The sequence below is a fragment of the Mobula birostris genome, chromosome 2 (assembly GCF_030028105.1).
Source record: "Mobula birostris isolate sMobBir1 chromosome 2, sMobBir1.hap1, whole genome shotgun sequence".
Lineage (NCBI taxonomy): Eukaryota > Metazoa > Chordata > Chondrichthyes > Myliobatiformes > Myliobatidae > Mobula > Mobula birostris.
This window is the reverse complement of record NC_092371.1, coordinates 133,531,603-133,544,351: the sequence shown is the minus strand read 5'-3', so window position 1 is coordinate 133,544,351 and position 12,749 is coordinate 133,531,603. Positions and strand designations below refer to the sequence as shown.

At 42.9% G+C, this 12,749-nt stretch overlaps 1 protein-coding gene across 1 annotated transcript in view; it reads left to right on the top strand.

The window, feature by feature from the left end:
- LOC140210901 (dynein axonemal heavy chain 8-like) overlaps positions 1-12,749 on the top strand; it is a 1,093,299-nt gene that overhangs the window by 732,353 nt on the left and 348,197 nt on the right. Inside the window, exon 55 of the mRNA XM_072280167.1 lies at positions 11,108-11,250. Coding sequence (XP_072136268.1) covers positions 11,108-11,250 — 143 coding nt within the window. The remainder of the gene's footprint in view (positions 1-11,107; positions 11,251-12,749) is intronic.

Sequence of the window (12,749 nt, the reverse complement as noted above, 5' to 3'; positions counted from 1 at the left end):
CCTACTCGTCTCACTACTTAGGTTTTATAAACTGAGATCTCCAACTGCTAGTTCCCTGTTCTTTTTACATGTGTGATTTACCTACATATCAGTCCCTTCAATATTCACTGTTACGTGGACTAGTAAAACCCCAGCAAGGTGATCGGTCTTTTTGTTTCTGAGTGCTAACCCTCTCTTCATTATGCCTAAGGACTTTAAATTAAGCCACTCTGCCCATCAGTCAAATCACATCAGTGATGGTAACAATATAATATTTTCATGTAACACACACAAAATGCTGGAGGAACTCAGCACCTATGGAAAAAAGTACAGTCGACGTTTTGGGTCAAAACCCTTCGGCAGGACGGGAATGTGTTGTTTAACAGCCTCTGTTTATATACTTCACTTGTGAAACACCATGCATTAAAATAAATGCACTTCCCATGTGGGTGATCAAGTCTATTTCTGGTGTGCCTACTAGAGTTGTTAGTTGTTTCTCACCCCCTATATAACAGGAGGTGCATAGCAGGTATTGGCAATTAGGAAGAAATTAGGTGCTTATGGAGTACAAGGAATGAAAGAGAACTCAGGAAGGTTAAAAGAAGGCATGAACTTGCTCTAACAGACAATGTGAAGGAGAATCCTAAGGGATTTTACAGGTATGTTAAGAGGAAAATGAATGCTAGGGACAAAATTGGTCCTCTGTGTTGTGTATGTGGCTGGGTTTACACAATAAGGCTATAAATAAGAACGCTGGAGATGGGAGCTAAGTTCACAGGGCCCTTTACTGATTGAAACCGAACTGAACACACACGTATAGATCAATACACGCCTAATAGTGCATGCAACAACGTGTCCCTACAACATAAAGTAGTCCCATATTATACAGTTCCCTCCTCCCCTTTTATTTTAATAGTGTATCAACTGTTTTTTTTACCGGGGCACTGCGCTAAACAAATATGTTTACCCCTAACATACAAACGCCTACCAATTTTTTACTTAGTAACTTAATAATATCAAATTATAACCAAGTAATGTAATAATATCAAATTATAACAAGCCTTTTTTTTTACTTTTGGTCTAAGACCCATTTATAACTCAAGTCCCTGAGGGGGACTCTGCCCACTGTGCCGTACTTCTCTCGATGATGATTATGTACCAGCGGAAGCTGTAGCAAAGTTAGTCATATTTCGCAAGAGGTGCGATGCATTTTTCGTAGCTTTGATTTCCATGGTCTGCTTCAAAGATGACTTGCCAGATCAAAAGAAGTGGTTGGAGATCTGTTGTCTCTGCTAGTTATTCAAAAGTCGGGGCAATCCAATGACTCACAAAAAGAACAGTACTTTACCAGTAATCTTTCACCGTTTGATGAAGCAGTTGATTGAAATCCTGTTGTTCATTCCACTGTTCTTAAGCTGCTGTTAAAGTACAGTTTTGCTGATATTAAGGATTACCTGCAGTGCTATCTGTCTGGCTGAAGAGGGAGAATTCCTTCAGATGCACGTTCAGCACAAGTGTGAAAATACAACAATAGAAACAGTTTGTTGCCAGAATTCGCCTCTGTTTTGATGCTGTTTCCCAACTTCCTTGTGCAAAACAAGACACATTGACTGTGGATTCAAAATATGTACGTGAAAAAGAAACTTCCCTGCAAAGGATTGAGTGTCTGATTCTCAATGGAGGAAATGATTGGTTCAAAATTTACCTTGTGTGAAAGCTGTTCTGTTTGAATGGAATTGATTTCCTCCAAGAGCTTTTAAAGGATGACCAATTTTCATGGATCTTTCCCAAGGAAATTGTTCAAGAGGAGACGGAGATGCTGGTCTTTTCAGAGATTTAAGCTTATTGAGAGTTCGCAGATCTTCCATTATCTGTTCATCTGTTAACAAGTAATTTAACTGCGTAGGTGGGGGTTTTCGTCTTTTGTCTGTAATTGGAACAGGATCATTAGGTCTCCTCCTTAGTTTCCTAGTCATTATTGGCTTTACCTCCATATAATCTCCTGTGATTTCCATTGATAGCCTCTCATTCTCTTTTTCTCTTCTTCTAACTCAATCTTTTTATCTTCAAATTCCTTCACTGCTGCTTTCTTCTCTTTAATATAATTGCTTTCCACTTGTTCTGTCTCCAGTTGCAGAAAAAGCTCTGCATATCATATTCTTTCCTTGTATTGTTGATCTAGTTTCTTCATCCTTTTCTGATACTCCTGCAAAGTGCCTTCCTGTAACTGCTGTAAGCTGTCTTCTAGTCTTTATCATCCTGCTTATTGGCAATACCTGTCTCCCTTACATCCTCTGTATCTCCATCCAAGTCACAGCCACAGATACTGCGTTCATCCCCATTGTCGACACTGTCTAGCTCCTCCTTGTCATTGTAATAGTCAACAATAGGTGAGAGGAGAGCTGCGGACATCTTCCCCGCCGAGCTGCCCTCCTTTGTTGACACATCTAGTGCCTTGACGGTGTGCCAAACCAACTGGATTTTCCTGAGCCATTCACGTCCCAGCAACGGTGGTCCTCTATTTTTCAGTACATAGAAGTTCAGTTGCTGTGTTTTATCTCCGTAGGTCACTGTCACTTTAATTTTGCCTTCAGGATGCACTTTCTGTCCTGTGTAAGTTTTTAGTAGAAGTTTCATTCGTTTCAGAGGTATGTGCGAAAACAGTCATTTGTAGTCATGTGCAGAGATCACTGTTAAAGCTGAGCCTGTGTCCAACTTGTGGAGTGATCCATATTACTCTTCGATCATCTGTTTCTTTCACGCTGTGAAGTTGCAAACAAGACAATTCACTTTCGTCGAATTCGTTTTCATCAGAACTGCCTTCTTTCATTTTGTGTACCTTGTTGTATTTTCCTTTCTGAGGTTTCTTGTTTCTCTGTATTTTGACCTTTTTCTGCTGTTTACTAGCTTTGCATACTCTGCCAGTGTGGCTCTGTTTGCCACAGTTTCTGCATTCTTTGTCTTTAAACCAACAGTCATCAGGGTCATGTGACATGTGCTATGAACCACAGGTTTTGTTTACTGTGGACTGTCACTTGAAGAGTGCCTAAATGAGGCGGCACTATGATGTTGTTCACTGACTGACTTGCAGCTTGTTTAACTTTAAAACAAGGACACAGACAGACACAGTCAAGAGAGAGAGAGACTGGGAAGCCAGGAGCTTCAGCTGGTCGCAGCTGAGAGTTTCAAGCCCACAAGGGTGGGTTAAACATTGGCACATGGTGCACAACGAATGTGTGTCTGTCACTTCGTATAATCCAAAGGAGTGGATTTTGTTTGGGATATCCTGTGGAGACCTTTATGTGTTAACCCTTGCCTGGGTATGTTGTGTGGCAGCCACTTGAAGATGATATCCCTGTGACAGATCACTTTTGGTGACAATTTGTATGTGGATTTGAAACGACACGACAAACAAGATCTACAGCGACTGTTATCTCATTTTACCATCATGGAATCTGTGGAATACTTCGTAATAACCTCTTCTCTACATTTCACCCTGGATTACAAATATCTCTCTCCTATCATTCATTCCGTGGATGAACTGAACTTTCCTACTTTACCATCTCAAGACTCTAAGCTTTGTTTCCCTAAGCTTAACTTAGTTTGGGAGCTATATTACACACATATATACACATAAGACATTAAGGACATCCTGAACGCTAAAAAGAGGGCGTTTAGAGATGGAAATAGGGAGGAGCTGACGGCAATACAGAGGGACCTGAAAGCCAGGATCAGGGAGGCTAAAGACAGGTACAGGAGGAAGCTTGAGTGGAAACTTCAGCAGAACAACATGAGAGAGGTCTGGAGTGGGATGAGGACCATCACTGGGTTCCGGCAAATTAGCAACAGAGGAGCTGAAGGCAGTGTGGACAGGGCCAACGAACTTAACCTGTTCTTTAACAGATTTGACATTGTGGCCCCTGCCCATCCCTCACGTGAGCCATCTGTTGTCGGCCCCCAATCAACACATATTCCACTCTCCCCTCCTACCCCTCCTCACAATCCCCCACCCTGCTCTTATGACTATAGCCCTTCCCCACACGAAACCACCACGGTGGGCTTCACAGCTGAACAGGTGAGAAGACAGCTGAAACGTCTCAACCCAATCAAGGCTGCAGGACCGGATGGTGTCAGTACCAGGGTGCTCAAAGCCTGTGCCCCTCAGCTATGTGGAGTACTTCGCCATGTCTCCAACCTGAGTCTGAGGCTCCGGAGGGTTTCTGTGCTGTGGAAGACGTCCTGCCTCGTCCCTGTGCCGAAGGCGCTGCGCCCCAGCGGCCTCAATGACTACAGACCGGTAGGAAATTGACCTCCCACATCATGAAGACCCTGGAGAGACTTGTTCTGGAGCTGCTCCGGCCTATGGTCAGGCCACATTTAGATCCCCTCCAGTTCGCCTACCAGCCCCGACTAGGAGTTGAGGATGCCATCGTCTACCTGCTGAACCATGTCTACACCCACCTGGACAAGCCAGCAAGCACTGTGAGGGTCATGTTTTTTGACTTCTCCAGTGCGTTCAACACCATCCGCCCTGCTCTGCTCGGGGAGAAGCTGACAGCGATGCAGGTGGATGCTTTCCTGGTGTCATGGATTCTTGATTACCTGACTGGCAGACCACAGTACGTGTGCTTGCAACACTGTGTCCGACAGATTGATCAGCAGCACTGGGGCTCCACAGGGGATTGTCTTGTCTCCCTTTCTCTTCACCATTTACACCTCGGACTTCAACTTCTGCACAGAGTCTTGTCATCTTCAGAAGTTTTCTGATGACTCTGCCATAGTTGGATGCATCAGCAAGGGAGACGAGGCTGAGTACAGGGCTACAGCAGGAAACTTTGTCACATGGTGTGAGCAGAATTATCTGCAGCTTAATGTGAAAAAGACTAAGGAGCTGGTGGCAGATCTGAGGAGAGCTAAGGTACCGGTGACCCTGTTTTCATCCAGGGGGTCAGTGTGGACATGGTGGAAGATTACAAATACCTGGGGATACGAATTGACAATAAACTGGACTGGTCAAAGAACACTGAGGCTGTCTACAAGAAGGGTCAGAGCCGTCTCTATTTCCTGAGGAGATTGAGGTCCTTTAACATCTGCCGGACAATGCTGAGGATGTTCTATGAGTCTGTGGTGGCCAGTGCGATCATGTTTGCTGTTGTGTGCTGGGGCAGCAGGCTGAGGGTAGCAGACACCAACAGAATCAACAAACTCATTCGTAAGGCCAGTGATGTTGTGGGGATGGAACTGGACTCTCTGACAGTGTTGTCTGAAAAGAGGATACTGTCCAAGTTGCATGCCATCTTGGACAATGTCTCCCATCCACTACATAATGTACTGGTTGGGCACTGGAGTACATTCAGCCAGAGACTCATTCCATCGGGATGCAACACAGAGCGTCATAGGAAGTCATTCCTCCCTTTGGCCATCAAACTTTACAACTCCTCCCTTGGAGGCTCAGACATCCTGAGCCAATAGGCTGGTCCTGGACTTATTTTCTGGCATAATTTACATATTACTATTTAACTATTTATGAATTTATTACTATTTAATTATTTATGGTGCAACGGAACGAAAACTAATTTCCCCATGATCAATAAAGTATGACTATGACTAACACTTAACATTTGTTTATCTTGGTTAAGTTACGATATTTTAAGTAGATACTAATAGAAGTAGTGGTTTTAACATTAAAACCCGATTCAGTGTGAAATCTCTTGCTGCTGGTTTATTTCTAAAACGTTCAAGTTCGTAACACATGTTCCCACAATGGTAACATTGTTTACTAGCTTTGCATACTCTGCCAATGTGGTCCTGTTTGCCACAGTTTCTGCATTCTTTGTCTTTAAACCAACAGTCATCTGGGTCATGTGACCTCTTCCCACAACGGTAACACTTCTTTCCTTCATTTCTGTTCAGTGACATTTTATTTGTCGCATATTCCAGAGATTTTTGTTGTATCTCAGAAGCACCTCATGCGGCTGTTTCCGTTGATATTGCAATGTTCAGCGTTTTCTCTAATGTAAGGTCTTTTTCATCCAGGAGCTTCTTCTGTGTGGTTTCACAGTGCATGCCACACACTAACCTGTCCCTCAGTTCATCCAATAGACCAGCTCCAAATTGACAATGTTCTGATAATTTGCGCAAACCAACACAATATTCAGAAATGCTTTCATTTTTGCTCTGATTCCATTTATGGAATTTAAATCTTTCAGCAATGACCAGTGGTTCGGGGTTCAAACGCCTTTGGAGTGTGTCTACTATTTGCTTGAACATTTTGTCACCTGGCTTTTCAGGGGTTAACAAGCTCCGTAGCAGGCCGTATGTTTTTGCTCCCATAATACTGAGTAAGTTGCTGGCTTTCTTTTCATCATTAACATTGTTAGCAACACAATATAACTCCACTCTTTCAATGTAAGTTGCCCAGTCTTCAATGCAACTATCAAATGCTGTAATGGTTCCAATCATCGCCATCTTTGTTATATTAATTTAGCCCCGTCCTCCCTTTTTTTGACTTATGTGATCTTTTTGCTAGCATTACGAGTGCACTCCGTCTAGATGTATGTGTGTCGCTCCTTTTTATCTCCCTTCTGGGGCAGGCAGACCCTCAGTCCCTAGGGTCAGCGCCGGCTATGGTCTCGGCTGGATGTGCTGCGGCCCTGACTGTGTCTCTTGGTCTCCTGACGTTCCTGACCCACGGCTGTGCTTCTGTTTCCTTTCGGACTTGCAGCATTGCTCTGCCTTGGCTCGTACCTTGTGCTCTTCTTCCGAGTGTCGTTATCAATTAAAACACGGCGTTCCAATACGATGTAGGTTCATTAACCTTGTCGCCAATTTGTTATGTATGTGGCCGGGTTACACAACAAAGCTATAAATAGAAACGCTAGAGACGGGAGCTAAGTTAACAAGGTTCTTTACTGACTAAAACCGAACTGAACACACAAGTGCAGATCAATACATGCCTAATAGTGCGTGCTCAATATGTGCCCAATAGCGCATGCAACGGTGTGTCCCTACAACATAAAGTAGTCCCATATTATACAGTAGCTCTCCAGTACACTCTGGAAGTCCAGAATGGTAATCCATATCAGGAGCCAAAACAGATGGGGGCGATCTTAAATGCATTCTTTGCACCTGTATTTTCTCTGGAGAGAGATACAGAGTCTATAGAAGTGAAGCAAAATGCCATCAACTTCATAGACCCTGTATAGATTACAGAGGAGGAGGCGAATCAGGATAGATAAATCCCCTGACAAGGAGTTCCCTCAGACCCTATGGGAGGCATGTGCAGAAATTACCAGGCACTAGCAAAGATTACTTAAATCATGCTCAGCAACACGAGAGGCATCAGAGGATTGGAGGATAGCCAATGTCATTCCGCTGTTTTAAAAAAGGCTGTAAACAGAAACAAGAAAATTATAGGCTGGTGAGTCTGACATTTGTGGGAAAGTTATTGGAAGGTATTCTAAGTGATATGAGTATTTGGATAGACAAGGACTGACTAAGGATCGTTAGCATGGTTTTGTGCATTGTAGTTCATGTCTAACCAATCTTATAGAGTTTTTCGAGAAAGTTACCACACTTGAAGGCAGGGCAGTGGATGTTGTCTACGTGGACTTTAGCAAGGCTTTGACAAGGTCCTGCATGGAAGGTTTGTCAAGAAGGTTCAGTCATTCAGCATTCAGGATGAGGTAGTAAATTGGATGAATATTGGCTTTGTGGGAGAAACCAGAGAGTGGTAGTAGAGGGTTGCCTCTCTGACTGGAGGTCTGTGACTGGTGGTGTGACGCAGGGATCGGTGGTGGGTCCTTTATTGTTTGTCATCTATATTAATGATCAGGTTCATAATGTGGTCAGCAAATTTGTGGGTGACACCAAGATAGGGGATGTAGTGGATAATGAGGAAGGCTATCATGGCTTGCAGAAGGATCTTCATTAACTGGAAAAGTGTGCTGAAAAATGGCAGATGGAATTTAATGCAGACAAGTGTCAGGTTTTGCACTTCGTAGGACCAACCAGGGTAGGTCTTAGGAGTGTGGTAGAACAAAGGGATATGGGAATACTGGTACTTAATTCATTGAAAGTGGTGTCACAGGTAGATAGGGTCATAAAGAAAACTTTTGGCACATAGGTCTTCATAAATCAATGTATTGAGTACAGAAGATGGGATGTTATGTTGAAATGTATAAGATGTTGGTGAGGCCTAATCTGAAGCATTGTGTGTAATTTTGGGCACCTACTAACAGGAGAGATGAAACAAGATTAAAAGAGTGCAGAGAAAATTTACAAGAATGTCACCCGGTCTGGAGGACCTGAGTTATAAGGAAAGATTGAATAGGTTAGGGCTATATTCTTTAGAATGTAGAAGATTGAAAGGAGATTTGATAGAAGCATACAAAATTATGAAGGGTATAGATAGGGTGATAGAGTAAATGCAAGCAGGTTTTTTCCACTTAGTTGGGTGGAACTACAACCAGAGGCCATGGGTTAAGGGTAAAAGGTAAGATGTTTAAGGGAAGCATGGGGGAAACTTCTTCACTCAGAGAGTTGTGAGAGTGTGGGATAAGCTTCCATTACAAGTGGTCCATGATTTCCATGTTTAAGAGAAGTTTGAATAGGTACATGGATAGTAGGGATATGGAGGGCTATGGTCCTGGTGCAGGTCAATGGGACTAGGCAGTTTAAATGGTTTTGGCATGGACTAGATGGATTGAAGGGCCTGTTTCTGTGCTGTACTTCTCTATGACTCTATACACCAACTTTGTTGATACTAAATGAAGGTTCCTTGCATTGCTATCTCTCAACCTTAAACTTATTTCAAGAATCCAAGTGTTATGCAACCCTCTGGCCAATTGAAATGGTTATGTACTGTATATTCTCCAATAAGCACATGCTACTTTTATTTTAAGTTAATTTAGAAAAAGAATGATTAAAAACAAAATTCTACCCAATAATAAACATACTTAATTTTAATCCCTTTTTTTTAACTCTTGCAGTTCTTTACTATTGAAGTAGGGTGTTTTCTTGTCTTATTTCTGATCAGTTTCCTTCAGTTAGCTTCATTTATATCACAACAGATATTCTGTGTTTCCTAAGAAAATCCCAGTTTTCTTCATCTTTCTAGCATTAAGCTCCCAATACTCAAAATTATTATTTTGGTAGCCTCTGTAATGTAAAGAGGAATAATATTCTTTTGAAGGAGTTACCAGAACTGCATACATACTCCAGTAGTAAGCACATTTGAATTGAATTGATTTTACTTCTTCACATACATGAGGAGTAAAAATCTTTACGTTACATCCCTGTCTAAATGTGCAATGTGCAAACATAGTAATTTATAATAAATAGAACAGTCAATGTAACATGGAAATACACTCAAATCAGCGTGAATTAATCAGTCTGATGGCCTGGTGGAAGAAGCTGTCCCGGAGCCTGTTGGTCCTGGCTTTTATGCTGTGGTACCATTTCCCAGATGGTAGCAGCTGGAATAGATTGTGATTGGGGTGACTCGGGTCTCCAATGATCCTTTGGGCCCTTTTTACACGCCTGTCTTTGTAAATGTTCTGAATACTTGGAATTCACAACTACAGAGGTGCTGGGCTTGCCGCACCACTCTCTGTAGAATCCTACGATTAAGGGAGGTACAGTTCTCAAACCAGGCAGTGATGCAGCCAGTCAGGATGCTCTCAATTGTGATGCTGTAGAAAGTTCTTAGGATTTGGGGGCCCATACCAAACTTCCTCAACCATCTGAGGTGAAAGAGGCGCTTTTGTGCCTTTTTCACTACACGGCTGGTGTGAACAGACCACGTGAGTTCCTCGGTGATGTGGATGCAGAGGTATTTAAAGCTGTTTACCCTCTCAACCCCAGATCCATTGATGTCATTAGGGGTTAGCCTATCTCCATTCCTCCTGTAATCAACAACCAGCTCCTTTCTGTTTGCGATATTGAGGGAGAGGTTGTTTTCTCGACACCACTGTGTCAGAGAGATGACTTCTTCCCTGTAGGCCACCTCATTATTGTTTGATTTAAGGCCAATCAATGTAGTGTCATTGGCAAATTTAATTAGCAGATTAGAACTGTGGATGGCAACACAGTCATTGGTATACAGGGAGTAAAGGAGAGGGTACACAGCCCTGGGGGGCTCCTGTGTTGAGAGTCAGAGTGGTGGAGGTGAGGGAGCCCACTCTTACCACCTGCCAGCAATCTGACACGGTCCAGGATCCAGCTGCACAAGACAGGGTGAAGGCTGAGGTCTCTGAGCTTCCTGTCGAGCCTGGATGGAATTGTGGTGTTGAATGCTGAACTGTAGTCCAAGAACAGCATTCTCACATAAGCATTCTTCTTCTCCAGATGTATAAGGACAGTATGTAGAGCAGTAGCTATTGTATCATCTGTGATCGGTTGTGTCGGTAGGTGAATTGTAGGGGGTCCAGTTTGGGTGGTAGCAAGCTGCAGATGTAATCTTTGACCAGCCTCGCAAAGCATTTGCTTATTATTGAGGTGAGTGTGACAGGACGCCAGTTGTTCAGGCATGTTACCTTGGTCTTTTTTGGTACAGGGACAATGGTGGATAATTTGAAGCAGGAGGGCACTCTACACTGGGAGAGGGAGGGATTAAAACTGTCAGTAAACACACCTGCCAGTTGTACTACACGCATCCTGGGTACTTGCCTGGGATGCCGTCCGGTCCCACAGCCTTGCGACTGTCCACTTGTTGGAAACATCTGCGTACCTCAACCTCTGAGATGACCAGGTTGCAGGTTGTAGCGATGTTTGCCATATTTTTGCCATACTTTTGATTGTTCTTTCCTTCTTCCATTCTTCCAGTGTGAATTCTGTTTATCATACTGAGATACTTTTAAAAAAAATCCTTCTGAATCTGGTGGCATATTGAGCCACTGAATTGACTGAACATTAAAATAAGTGTTCAGTATCAATCCAGAAAAATTAAAAGCTTGAGAGGTATTTATTTTTCTAATGCAATAAAATAAGTATTTTTCATTCATTTATAGAAAAATATTTATCATTGAATATGTTGATAGATATATTTTAAGGAACATCCAATAATCAACATTAGTACCAAACTGCAGAGAGTTTCTTTATTTGAACAGTTCTTTGCTTTTTGATTCAGGTGAATGGGAGGACTGGCAAACACAGGTTCAAGAGTATTTCTATCCAGCTGACAGCGAGCCAGATTATACTTCAATTCTTGTACCAAACGTTGACAACGTTAGGACCAACTTTCTTGTGCATGTCATAGCTAAACAACATAAGGTAAGTGTTTAAAAAAAGGTTCGAGATTTCATCTGATATCATTAATATTTCATCACTAGTAACTAGTCCCCAGGGCTTAATGCTTAATTGTTATTTGTCATGTATGTCAATAATTTGGACGCGAATGTACAAAGTAAGTTTGCACATGACACTTCCGGTTTAAGATGGTGTTGGTGAACCCCAGCGACTAGTTGCTGGTGGTAAATAAAACAAAGAAAACAACTAAATACTTTATTAATCACACTTTTTCTGTTAAACTGTCCCCGCAAACAATAGCTTGTAACTTCATAGAACATAGAATAATACAGCACAGTACAGGCCCTTCGGCCCACAATGTTGTGCCGACCCTCAAACCCTGCCTCCCATATAAGACCCCACCTTAGATTCCTCCATATACCTGTCTAGTAGTCTCTTAAACTTCACTAGTGTATCTGCCTCCACCACTGACTCAGGCAGTGCATTCCACGCACCAGCCACTCTCTGAGTAAAAAACCTTCCTCTAATATCCCCCTTGAACTTCCCACCCCTTACCTTAAAGCCATGTCCTCTTGTATTGAGCAGTGGTGCCCTGGGGAAGAGGCGCTGGCTATCCACTCTATCTATTCCTCTTATTATCTTGTACACCTCTATCATGTCTCCTCTCATCCTCCTTCTATCCAAAGAGTAAAACCCTAGCTCCCTTAATCTCTGATCATAATGCATACTTTCTAAACCAGGCAGCATCCTGGTAAATCTCCTCTGTACCCTTTCCAATGCTTCCACATCCTTCCTATAGTGAGGTGACCAGAATTGGACGCAGTACTCCAAGTGTGGCCTAACCAGAGTTTTATAGAGCTGCATCATTACATCGCGACTCTTAAACTCTATCCCTCGACTTATGAAAGCTAACACCCCATAAGATTTCTTAACAACCCTATCCACCTGTGAGGCAACTTTCAGGGATCTGTGGACATGTACCCCGAGATCCCTCTGCTCCTCCACACTACCAAGTATCCTGCCATTTACTTTGTACTCTGCCTTGGAGTTTGTCCTTCCAAAGTGTACCACCTCACACTTCTCCGGGTTGAACTCCATCTGCCACTTCTCAGCCCACTTCTGCATCCTATCAATGTCTCTCTGCAACCTTTGACAATCCTCTACACTATCTACAACATCACCAACCTTTGTGTCATCTGCAAACTTGCCAACCCACCCTTCTACCCCCACATCCAGGTCGTTAATAAAAATCACGAAAAGTAGAGGTCCCAGAACAGATCCTTGTGGGACACCACTAGTCACAATCCTCCAATCTGAATGTACTCCCTCCACTACCACCCTCTGCCTTCTGCAGGCAAGCCAATTCTGAATCCACCTGGCCAAACTTCCCTGGATCCCATGCCTTCTAACTTTCTGAATAAGCCTACCGTGTGGAACCTTGTCAAATGCCTTACTAAAATCCATATAGATCACATCCACTGCACTACCCTCATCTATATGCCTGGTCACCTCCTCAAAGAACT